General features: G+C 63.8%; 1 protein-coding gene across 1 annotated transcript; it reads right to left on the reverse strand.

The window, feature by feature from the left end:
• Positions 1-5,464: 5,464 nt before the first annotated feature.
• CCDC61 (coiled-coil domain containing 61) lies at positions 5,465-9,139 on the reverse strand. The gene is given in 15 exon segments (XM_052779369.1): positions 5,465-5,690; positions 5,693-5,721; positions 5,834-5,912; positions 6,017-6,081; positions 6,174-6,252; positions 6,338-6,446; positions 6,448-6,478; positions 6,564-6,646; positions 6,736-6,862; positions 6,966-7,118; positions 7,217-7,287; positions 7,289-7,378; positions 7,472-7,554; positions 8,494-8,633; positions 9,077-9,139. Coding segments are annotated over 14 exon segments (1,224 nt in total). The 5' UTR covers positions 8,630-8,633; positions 9,077-9,139; the 3' UTR covers positions 5,465-5,601.
• Between the last annotated feature and the right edge of the window lie 3,116 nt (positions 9,140-12,255).

Below are 12,255 nucleotides of genomic sequence, written 5' to 3' on the forward strand. Positions count from 1 at the left end.
GATTGGGGTCATCCAGGGGTTGGGGGCATGTGGTGGCATTAGGGACCTCAGCAGGTTGGGGATATCCATGGATGGTTAGAGATATCTATGGGGACAGGGATGTGTGAGGGGGCTGGGGACATGCATGGGGACAGGGACCTCTGGGGGAGTTTGGGATTCTGGGAGCTTGGGGACATCCAAGGGGGGTTGGGGAGACCTGTGGGGGGTTGTGGACATGCAGGGGTAGGGGTCAGTGGTGGGTGATGTCCCCACACTGTGGTGGCCATCGCCAACTGTGTGTCCCTCTGCTCCCCTAGCCATGTGGCTGCAGGTGTTGGGGTGCTGGTGCTGCCACCCCTGGTGACACCCTATTTTGGGCTTGTGTGGCAGGGTTTTTGTGTTGCAGGGGAGGGGGCCGCAGGGCCGGCTCCTGGGAGAAGCTGCTCGAAGCTCCCCCGGCTCCAAGCCGGACCCGCTGTTGGCCAAGGCTGAGCCCCTCCATGACAGTGGTAGCGCCTCTGGGAGAACAGATTTCAGAAGGGGAAAAAAAAAAAAAAAAAAAAAAGAAAACCCACCTGCTGGAAAACCTGCAGCAGAGAGGGGATTGGGCTGTGAGAGGAACCCCTCTGCGGATCCCGAGGTCAGGGAAGGAGGAGGGGATGCCCCCGCAGCCAGTGGTGAGGCGGCAGGCTGTCCCCCCCAGCCCATGGAGGGGAGCGGGGGAGCGGAGGCTGCCCACAGTGGCCGGGACTCCGTGGGAAAGCCTGCGCTGGAGCGGTTTGTGCCTGAAGGACTGCACCCTGTGGAAGGGACCCATGTTGGAGCAGTTGGTGAAGGGCTGCCTCCCGCGGGAGGGACGGACCCCACGGCGGAGCAGGGGCCGAGCGCGGAGTCCTCCTCCCCCTGAGGAGGAAGGAGCGGCAGAGACCAGGGGTGAGGAACCGACCCCAGCCCCCGTCCCCTGCTCCCCTGGGGAGAGAGAACCGGGAGTGGGGCTGAGGCGGGAGGGCGGGGGGGAAGCTGCTCTCGGGTTGGGGTTTACTTCCCAATAGCCTTGGTTTGGTTTGACTGGGAGCAAATTAAATTGATTTTGTTCCTTCCCCAGGTTGAGCCCGTCTTTCACCCGTGACCATAAGTGGGGAGTGACCCCTCCCTGTCCTTGTCTCGACCCACGAGCCTGCCTTTGTATTTTCCTCTCATCCCACCGGGGCCAGGAGGAGTGAGCAAGCAGCTGCGTGGTGCTTTGTTACCGGCTGGGCTTAAACCACAACCCTCACCCGTGAGTGCAGGGAGGCGGGGGGAGGGGGGGGTCAGGGTGCTGGGGCACCCTGGGGTCAGCCCATGTGGTGTGCCAAGGGGGGGGGAGGCACATGAGGGTCTATGGGGAGGTGGGTGTTTGGGTGCACAGGTGCCTGTGAGTACCCATGGGTGGGTGCACAGGCCCATGCAAGCAACTCTCCCACCAAGCCCACAGTGCTCAGCACCCAGCAGGGCTCAGTGGGGGCACCCAGGGGTGACCCAGGGGCCACCCCCACCCCCCCCCGCACCCACTCTCCTCTCCCCACAGCCCAACACACCAGCAATCATCAGCACCCTGGTGAGCACAGGGTGACAGCAGGTGACAGTGGGTGGGGGGTCCCCGGGGACTGACAGGTGTCCCCACAGGGGGTCCCCTTCCACATGGTGCTTAGCAAGGGACCCTCAGGGGCACCATCCACCCCAACACCAACAGGTCAGGGTGCAGATGGGGGGGGGGGTCAGGGTGCTGCAGGGGGTTAAGGATGCTGCAAGATTTGGGGTGCCTGGAAGTCCACGGCTGGGTGCTGGGGGAGAGTTCCAGGCCTGGGTGCTGAGGGGGGTCCAGGGCTGGGTGCCCCCAGTTGCAGGTTCCATGCCAACCTGTGGAGCAGCACCTCAGGGGACGTGGTGCTGCACGTCAACCCCTGCCTCTGTGAGGCCGCACGGGCGCACAACACCTGCCAGCACGGGTACTGGGGGCCCAAGGAGCGGCACACCACCTGCACCATGCCCTTCCAGCACAGGCAGCCCTTCCAGGTGAGCTGCCACCTGTGCCTGGGTCTAGGCCTGGCCCCAGCTGTGGTCCCAGTCCTGGTCCTGATCCTGGTTGTCATCCCAGTCCTGGTCCCAGTTCTGCTCCTGGACATGGTCCTGGTCCTGGGCCCCATCCTGATCCTGCTCCCAGCACCAGTCCTGCTTGTGGCCCTGATACTGGTCCCAGTCCTTAGCTGGTCCCAGTCCCAGTCCCAACCCAGCTCCTGCTGGGTGGGTGTCCCCAGGGGGTGGGGGGGGTCCCTGTCCCCCATGGTGACACTGGGGTCACCCAGCTGGAGATCTGGCCACTGAGCCAGGCTTTTGCTCTGTGGGTGAACAGGCGCCATGTCTGCGACTAAGGCCACTGGCTGTCACCATTGACCAGCTGGAGGTGGCTGGGAACGTCACCCTCGCCTGCATCACATGCTGAGCCACCCCCCCCCCCCATCCTGGGGACACCCACCATTGGGCACCAGGCTCGGGGATGGGGACAAGGATGGGGGTGGGGACAAGGACAGGGAGGGGGACAAGGACATGGTGGCTCCGGGCACAGGGTTGGGCACAGGGATGGGGATGGGGACAATGATGGGATGGGGACAAGAATGAGGAGGGAGACAATAATGGGGAGAGGGACAAGGACATGGCGGCTCTGGGCACAGGCCTGGGGACAAAGCCGGGGTCTCTCCGGGCAGGGGCCACCCCAGGCCTGTGTCCCCCCCCCCGCTGTCCCCACGAGGTGCCCCCATCACCCTGCGGGACCCCCCATTAAACCAGTCACTGCTGCTCCCCCGTGTCCCTGGGGCAGGGCGGGGACATCGGGGCCTCCCTGGGAGGGGAGGGAATGGGGGTTGGGGACCAGGGGACACCCAGGGGTGTCGTGTCCGTGTCCGTGTCCGTGTCCGTGTACCCCCCCGCCCAAGCGCCACCCGCCGCAGCGCTCCCCCCCCTCCCGCCGCTAGGGGGTAGTGCGCACCACCCCTCTCCCCGCCCCCGCGCATGCGCTTCTCCCCCCATGGCAACGCCCGGCCCGCCATGTTGTGTGAGGGCACTTCTGGGGAACGGCTGGGTATCTCACGTGACGCGGCGCTCGCGCGGGCCGCCCGTCATGTGACCTGCGGCGGCGCCGGGAAGGAGGTGGGAGATCTCCCGGGGGGGTGTTGGGGGGCCCAGGGGTCCCCGGGGGGTGTCTGTGGGATCGGGGGGGGGCCCTTCGGGGGGGGGACCCTGGGGTCACCGTGGGGCTGGGGGCGGTTTGGGGGGCCCGGGGGGCCCTGTTGTGCCGGGGAGGGGGGAATCTGGGGGTCCCCGTGCTGCTCGGGGGGGGCTCTGGGGGTCGCCGGGAGAGGGCTGGGGGGGGCTGGGTGTGGGACTCTGGGGTCGCCGTGGGGCTGGGGGGATCTGTGGGATCGGGGGGGGCTCTGGGGTCGCCGTGGGGCTGGGGGGCCGGTTTGGGGGTGCGGGAGTCCCTGTGGGGCCGGGGAGGGGGGAGCTGGGGGTCCCCGTGGGGCTGGGGGGGTCTGAGCACAGAGTCGGGGAGGGGGTAGATATTCTGCAGGACCCCGGGGCCAAGGCCGGAGCGCCCCCCCCCCCAGGTTGGGGCCGCTGGGGGGGGTTGCTGCCCCCCCTGCCCCCCCCTTCCCAGGGTGGTACCAGGCAAAGCCTCCGAAAGTGACTCAGAGCCAGAGCTGCTAGGGGGGGCAGCCGGGGGGTCCCCGGGACTGGGCTGAAAGTGCCAGGTGAAGCCTCCGAGACTGAAGAAGAGGAGGAAGAAGAACGGGGAGGCCAGAGGCCGAAGCCCCCCCCCAGCAATGGCAGAGGAGACGGCAGCAATTTGGAGGGGGGCCCTCGCTGCTGCAGCAGCGGCTGGGGGAAGGTTCAGGGCCGTTGCAGGGGACGGTGGGCAGCGCCTTAAGGCAAAGCTACAGCACCACCACCTGGCCCCTGGGGGGGGCCCTGGGTCGGACACAGGTAACCGCCGCCACTCACTGCCTGCGCCTGGCTCACCGCGACCCGTGCACTGTGGCTGCCACCGTCGATATCGTCACCGCCTGCTGCCTCCTGCCCAAGGTCTGCAGGGAGCTGCCGGCACTCTGAGTGGCACCGGCAGCTTGACAGAGCCACCACCGCCAGGATCCGGCACAGCAGTTGGTACCGGTGGCAGCATCGCTGGCTGACATCATCTGCCAGTTGCCAGCAGCAGCAGCATCCTCATGGCATCATCAACATCTTTGTGGTGTCACTGGCATCCTTGTGGCATCACCAATGGCCTCATGGCATCACTGGCGTCCTCATGGCGTCACTAACAACCTCATGGCATCACTGGCGTCCTCATGGTGTCACCAACAACCTCGTAGCGTCACCGGCATCCTCATGGTGTCACCAGCGTCCTTGTGGCATCACCAGCATCCTCATGGCATCACTGATAGCGTTGTGGCGTCACCAGCATCGTCATTGCATCACCGGCATCCTCACGGTGTCACGGGCGTCCTCGTGGCATCACCAGCACCGTGTCCTCTGCAGCAGGGTGGTTGCCGCCAGCATCATCACCGCAGCGTCCTCCTGAGGGTGCAGTCATGGTGGCACTGGCCCCGAGTCATGGCTGTGGCACCCCGTGCTGTCCCCAAAGACCTCCACACTGGGGTGCCATCGTCACCGGTGTAGCCATGGTGGCACCAAATGGTGGCTTTGGCGCAGAGACCGCCCACCTGGCCCCCCCAGGACCTCTGCGCTCTGGTGACGTTGTCACCGGTGGCCTTGTGGCCAGCTGCCACCGTCACCAAACTGTGGCCCCAGCTCAGCTCCAGCCACTGTTGTCCCCAAATGCCACCATTTTGTGTGACCCAGAACCAAATAAAGCCCTGGCAGCACCACAGCAGGGAGCTCGGCCAGCACCATGGGGACAGCAGTGTCACCGGAGGGGGGACAGGGACACCTTGGGGTGTCCCACCGTGGCACGGGGGGCAGGGGTAACGGTGACATGGGTGCTGGTGTCACATCGCAGTGGCCCTTGAGCTCAGTGGTGGGACAGGAGTGTGGTGTCCCCAAGCCCTGGCACTGTCCCCTGCCACCCCCTGGCGATGTCCCTGGTGTCCCCAGCAGCAGGACATGGGGGGGGAATGACACACACACACCAGCCCCCCCCCAAGAAGCAGGACACACCGTGGGGCCACACAAGGGCTTATTTGGGGGGGGGGGGGAATGGGACAATGACACTCGCCCCACACCAGTGTTGTCACCCCTGGGGACACAAGGAAGGGTGAGGGTCCCCAGGGGGTCTGGGGGTTCCCGGGGGGGGGGTCACATGTGGGCGTCCAAGCTGTCCATGTACTCCTGCAGCTGGGTGTCAATCTTGGCCAGCTTGGCCAAGGGCTCCTTGTAGCAGTTCTGGGGGGGGGGGGGGAGCAGAGGAAAATGGGGTAAAAAAAGCCTGAAGGGGGGGGGCACATTTACTGGGGCGCTTGCCAGCAGTGCTGCCCGTAGGTGGTTTGTGGCTGGCAGCCAGGCAAGGGACCTGGGGGTGGAGGGAGGCGGTGGGGTGGCACTGATGTGTGTGTGTGTCCCCCACCACAGTCACCCTGCTTTGGGGGTGCAGGGGGGGTGGTCCCAGGAGTCTGGGCAGCCACTCACTGTGCCAGGGCTGTTGCAGGATGAGGTGCTCAGGGTCTCTGGGTGCAGGTCACCCTCCTGCCCCTGCCCAAAGTGAGGGGGGGGGGGGGTGTTTAAGGGGTGCCTGGGGTGGAGCTCAGGGTGCCCTGAGGGGGGGACAGACCCAGGCATCCTGCCCCCCCACCCTGGCACTTACCTGGGGGGCAGGGGCTCGGAGCACTCATCGGCTTCGCTGCTGGAGCTCACCACCAAGCGCCAGCTCCGGAAGCTTTCGGCTGCAGGGAGAAATGGGGGGGGGGATGGGGGGGCAAGCTTAGGGAAGAAGGAGCCCCAGCACCCAGTGGGTGCCCCCCACCCACCCCTTGCGTTCTCCACTCACCCGAAGAGCTGCGGCTGCAGCTCCTCACCAGGTTGGCGCTGCCAAAAGCTGCCCTGCACCTCTGGCTGTGCTCAAGGGAGACCGGGGGGGGGGGGGGGGGGGGCCCCAAGCGCCGGGGGAGACAGGGGACGGTGACAACCCCAGTGTCACCACTTACTTTTTGAGCTTGGTCACCTTCTGCCAGCGCTGCCGGGCTCTGACGAAGGCGGAGGGGTCGAAGCGTGCCGGGTGGGGGCCTGGCAGGAAGGGGAGGGGGTGAACGGTGTCGTGTCTGTCCCCCCCCCCCCCAACACTCCACGTGTGTCCCCAAGTGTCCCTTACCTGCAGGCGATGGGGACCATGCTGGGGGACGACCCTGGCTGCCACCACGACTCTCCCGGGACGTTGAGCATGGCGGCCAGGTGCCCAATGGGGAATGTTGCTCCTGGGAACAGGGGGGCTGTGCCGACAGGCGTCCGACAGCTGCCAAGGGGACCAGTGCCATGAGGTGGGGGAGACACCCCAGGCTTTTGGGGGGAGGGCCCTGGGCACCCCACCCTGGCCTCACCCCCTCTTGCAGGAGGCCAACTCAGCCATCAGGCTCTTCACCCGCAGCTGCAGCCTCCACTCCAATGCCTTCACCTCCGCCAGCTGCAAGGAGAAGGGGGGGCAGAAAAATTCACCATGCCGCTGGCAACACCCCACCACAGCCAGCAGCCCCCCAACCGGCAGCAACCCACCTCAGCGGTCAGCTGCCGGTGTTCACGTTGGTGCCGGGCTTTCTCCCGCAACAACTCATCCTCCAAACGTCATGCCGTTCACTGCAGCGCTGTCGCCGCCCATTTCTCCTCCAGCACCCTCTGCAGCCTGGCAGGAGGTGGTGGGGGGGTGTTTTTGGGGGGATTCCTCCGTTCTGACCGTGAGGTGGGGGGGTTCCCGAGCTCTTCCCAGTGACACCGGCGTTGCTCACTCGTCCCACAGGCACTGGATCTCAGCATCTTGGCGATCCTCCCCGTGCTGAGCCTGGAGTTGCACCAGCTCCTCCCTCAGCTCCTACACCAGCTTGCACAGCTCGGCAGGATCCGGCCTTCCCGCATAGGGCAGCGGCAGTGGGTAGCGGATTCTGGGGGGGGGAACCGGACACATGATGGGGGTGACGGTGATGTCCCCTCTGCCGTATCCCCCCGCCTGGTGTGTTGTGTCCCCCCCTCCCTGTGTCACCTGTCGAACTGGACAGAGTAGATGAGGATGAGATAACGCTTGGCACTGAGCGGGGAAGCGGTGGAAGGGGGGAGGGGGCTGGGCAATCGCCCCCACTTTCCGGCTACGTAGGGTTTCCAGGTCAGCATAGGTGAGGAGCTCCAGGCTGATGGACTTGCTGCTCTGTGGAGGGGAAAAGTTTTGGGGGGGGTGGAGGCTGAACCCCCCCCCTGAAACACTGCAGTGATGGGGTGGGGGGAGCAGTGCCAACCTCACCTGCATCAGCACTGACTCCAGCATGCTGCAGAAAATCCCAAACTGCTTGAAATTCCCCATTTTGTGGGTCAGGTCCTCGATGACTGCAAGGAAGGGGAGAGCTTTGGTCTGTCAGCATTTGGGGGGGGGGGGGTGTCTGTGAGAGACTGAAAGAGTTAATGCCTCAAACATTGTGGTGGGGCAAGTTCTGCTTAAAGACAAACCCTGCACAGCAAGGAACCAAGGTGAAAAGCCCATCAGCTCAGACATCAGCAACAGGAGGGGGAGGAGGTGCTGGAGGGTGCGCAGCTCCCTGTTCTGATAAGCCGTTCTGATACAAAGATCAAACAACGGCAGTGTCTGCAGGGAAGGAGAAGTTACTCCACAAACGACCCCCCAAGCCCAAAGGCTCACAAACTGCTCATTAGCCTGACGAGTTCGGGTGCCCGCCCGAAGGAGGGGCAAGGATGATAAAAGGACACAAACTGAAGCCCCGGGTGCGCAAGCCCACCGGGACTGGACCCCTCGGCTGACTGAACCAATGCTGGACCCAGGACCGGTGAAATCTTTCTCTCTTCCTTTCTCTCTGTCTTCTTCTCCCTTTCCTTTTCCACAATCCCTACACCTCATCCGTTTCAAGATATAAACCATTGACCAAGTCTGAGACTAAGAGTAGATCCAGCCGCCCCTGGGCCCTTCTCTGAGGAGGAGTCTAGAAAGCAAGGGGGTCTGCTCTGAACCTCGTGACTCGATGGGAGGGATCTCCTTATTCCCTGAATTGATGTATATGGTTACCCTGGGTTACACGGTTTACAGAAGTAGTTATGCCAATTCCTGTTGTGAGAAACCCTGCCACCTACTACCACGCCTCCCCAGTTCGGTTTGCTTCTATCATGAATAAAATCTTTAACTGATCGTTTGGTGTCGTTTCACCTTAATTTAGCCCGAGGGAATTTTGAATTAAACACGACTCCCTGGTCTGTCCAGTCTGGGTCATGACAGGGTCTTCTCAGTCTGTGTGTCGTCGTCCCCCAGAGACTCACAAGCGGCGTCGAACTCCTCCCTCCACTGTTCGGCGGTGAGGTGAGCCTCCACCGCCGAACGGGTGAGGGTCAGCTGGACGGTGTGCCCACCGTGCCAGAAGGCACAGTCGGCCTGAAGGTACCACGGCTCCCCCATGGTGCTGGGGGGGGGATCTGCAGGGTGGAGGGCACCCTTGGGAGCCAGGGGGGCACCCCTGCGAAAGGGGACCCAGGTTCAAGGGGCTTGGGGGGGGGGTGTGGATTCTAGGGTGGTGGGTGCATGGGGGGAGCGGAATTGCTGGGGGGCGGGGGGAGCGCAGATTTTGGGGGGATGCTGATGGGAGGGCAGGAGGGGAGGCAACCGGAGGGGACCCCAGGGCATTTGGGGAGCAGGACTTTGGGGGGGGGGGGCTGTGGGGGAACCTTGAAGGGGTGGAGGGAGCACAGAGGGACACGGGGAGGCTGCTGTGGGAGCAGGGGGGAGCCTGGGGCTGGGGGGGGGACTGCTGGGGGCCGGAGGGCCCCCCCGGCCGGTCACCGGGTGAGGGAGGGACCGGGCCCCGGGGACAGCCCGAGGGACCCAGCCCCAGTCCCGGTCACTCACCGCCCGCCGCGCTCCTTCGTCGCCTCAGCTGCAGCCCCACCCCCCCAGCAGCCCTGCTACAGTCCCATTGGCAGGCCACGCCTCGCTCCGCCGTCTCATTGGCTTCCGCCGCCGCCTGTCACCTTACGTCCCGCCTCCCTGCAGGCGGCCGTTAACCGCTTCGCGCACCCCTTTGCTGCCCTCCAGCCTCCCGCTGCTATTGGCTGTCAGGCGGAGCCCGCCTCCCACTTCCGCTGTGCCATTGGTTGCTGCGGCTGTCAGTCATTCCCTCGGGAAGGGGAGGTGCGACCCGTGCCTGTGGCGCCCCCTGCTGGGAAGGAGTGGCGAGTTTGACGCCGGCGCCGGGGAGGCCCCGCCCTCTTTCATTGATCGCGGCGTCGCCCCGCCCCTTCCCATTGATAACTGCGACGCCCCGCTCCATTCATGCCCGCGGCGAGCACGGAAGGGGGGACAGACACACACGGAACAGGAGGGAACCCCTGGGGCTGGGGGAGGGGCATGAGGAGGGGGCGGGGGAGGACACGACCGGGGGGGCGGGGCACAGACAAGGTGGGGGGCAACTGAACCTCGAATCAGTTTTATTAACGGGGGGGGGAAGAACCCCATGGCCCCCCCCCCGAGCACCCCAATTTGTAAAATATCCCCCTAAAATGGGGGAGGGAGGGGCAGCCCCAAGGCCCTGAATTCCCCTGGAATGGGGGGGGTTCGGCTCCCCAAAACATGGGGTGGGGGCAAATATAATGCCCCCCCCAGCGCACCCCCAAACTGCCCTGGGGGCTCCCAGCAGCCCTTCTCGGGAGGGACTGTGTCCATGGGGCTGTCCATGGGTCCATCCATGGGGCTGTGGGTCCGTCTGTGGGTCTGTCTGTGGGGCTCAGTGCAGCAGGTGCCTGCTGGCAGCGTTGCAGTCGGTGACAGCCTGGGGACCATGGTCCTTGCTGATGGCACCGTGAGCACCTGTGGTGGCACCGTGGGGACCGTCGATGACACTGTGGGGACCCTTGGTGGCACTGTGAGGACATGGGGCTTCTCCGGTGGCCCCGTGCCCATCTTCGGTGGCACCCTGGGGACCGTCAATGGCACCCTTGGGTGGTGCTGTGGCCACCCCTGGTGTCCCCATGGCCGTAGATGGTGTCCCCACTGATGTCCCCATGGGTGTCCCCCCCAATATGGCTAGTGTTGGGGGAGGGGGGACCCCGATGTGGGGCAGCGCTGGGGGGGGCAGGGAGCCTTTGGGTGTCTATAGGGGCTATCGCGATAGAGAGGGAGGTATTGCGATGGGGGGGGAATGTCCTGGAGAACGGGCTGGGGGGGGGCGGGATATTGCGATACAAGGAGGGGCTATCGTGGAGGCGGGAGGGCTGGGGGGGATCGCGATAGCCGGCGCAACATGGAAGAAGACGCCGAGACGCGCGGCGGGGGGGGGGAATCCCGGAAGTGAAGGATTTATCATGAGGAGCACGTATATCACAATAGAGCCGGGGGGGGGGGGGCGGAGCACCCCAGGGGTCCCCACGGGGTGATGGGGGGGGGAATTACCCAATGGGGGGTCGTCCCCCCCCTTTGGTGCCCCCCAAATTGGAGGGGGACAACGACCCTCCCCCCCAAAAGACCCTGATTTGGGGGGACCCTAAAACCAGCCCTAACTGGCGGGGGGGCACCCCAAAGAGGGGAGATGGGTGCCCCCCACCCCCCAAATCTTGGGGTCCCCCCTAACCAGAGCCTGAAGCTGCCAGGAATGGGGGGGGCCCTCCTGCCCCCCCAAATGGACCTGCCCCTCCCCCGACCACCCCCCAGGGTGGAGCTGCCCCCCCCCATTTTGGGGTGCCCCCCAATGCACCCTGACTATTGCTTCAGTGGACCCCAATCCCCCCCTTGGGGGCACCCAAATATGGGGGGGTCTTGGGGTGGGGGGGACCCCATATGGGGGGGGCGTTGACCCCCCCCGGGGTTTTTTCCTATTAAACCCCCCCAGATTGGGCAAATATGTACAGAAAGGGGGGAGGGGTGGGGCAGGGGGTCCCCAATGTCCCCAACACCCATCTGGTGCCCCCCAGCACTCCATGTCATGGGGTGCTGCCCTGCCCCCCAAGGGTGTGTCACTGTCCTGGTTTCAGCTGGGATAGAGTTAACTGTCTTCCTAGTAGCTGGTACAGTGCTATGTTTTGAGTTCAGTATGTGAAGAATGTTGATAACACTGATGTCTTCAGCTGTTGCTCAGTAGTGTTTAGACTAAAGTCAAGGATTTTTCAGCTTCTCATGCCCAGCCAGCGAGAAAGCTGGAGGGGCACAAGAAGTTGGCACAGGACACAGCCAGGGCACCTGACCCAAACTGGCCAACGGGGTATTCCATACCATGGGACGTCCCATCCAGTATAGGAACTGGGGAGTGGGGGCGGGGGATCGCGGCTCGGGGACTGGCTGGGTGTCGGTCGGCGGGTGGTGAGCAATTGCACTGCGCATCATTTGTACATTCCAATCCTTTTATCATTACTGTTGTCACTTTATTAGTGTTATCATTATCATTATTAGTTTCTTCTTTTTATATTCTATTAAACCATTGTTATCTCAACCCATGACTTTGACTGTTCAGAGCTACACGATTCTGATGACAAGGTGGAGTGCTTATGGGTGAGGATGAGAGGGAAAGCCAATAAGGCAGATATTGTGCTGGGAGTCTGTTATAGACCGCCTGGTCAACAGGGGAGGTCCCAGAGGACTGGAGGCTTGCCAATGTGACTCCCATTTATAAGAAGGGTTGGAGGGAGGATCCGGGGAACTACAGGCCTGTCAGCCTGACCTCGGTACCGGGAAAGATTATGGAATGGTTTGTTTTGAAAGCACTCACATGGCAAGTCCAGGATAAGAGGGGGATCAGGCCCAGTCAGCATGGGTTTATGAAAGGCAGGTCCTGCTTGACCAACCTGATCTCCTTCCATGACCAGGTGACCCGCCTAGTGGATGAGGGAAAGGCTGTCGATGTTATTTTCCTAGACTTCAGCAAGGCCTTTGACACTGTCTCTCATGGCATACTCCTTGAGAAGCTGGCGACTCGTGGCCTGGATAAGTGCACTATTCACTGGGTGAAAAACTGGCTGGATGGCCGAGCCCAGAGGGTAGTGGTGAATGCGGTGAAATCCAGTTGGCGGCGGGTCACGAGTGGTGTTCCCCAGGGCTCG

This window comes from Harpia harpyja (assembly GCF_026419915.1).
Source record: "Harpia harpyja isolate bHarHar1 chromosome W unlocalized genomic scaffold, bHarHar1 primary haplotype SUPER_W_unloc_1, whole genome shotgun sequence".
Classification (NCBI taxonomy): Eukaryota; Metazoa; Chordata; class Aves; order Accipitriformes; family Accipitridae; genus Harpia; species Harpia harpyja.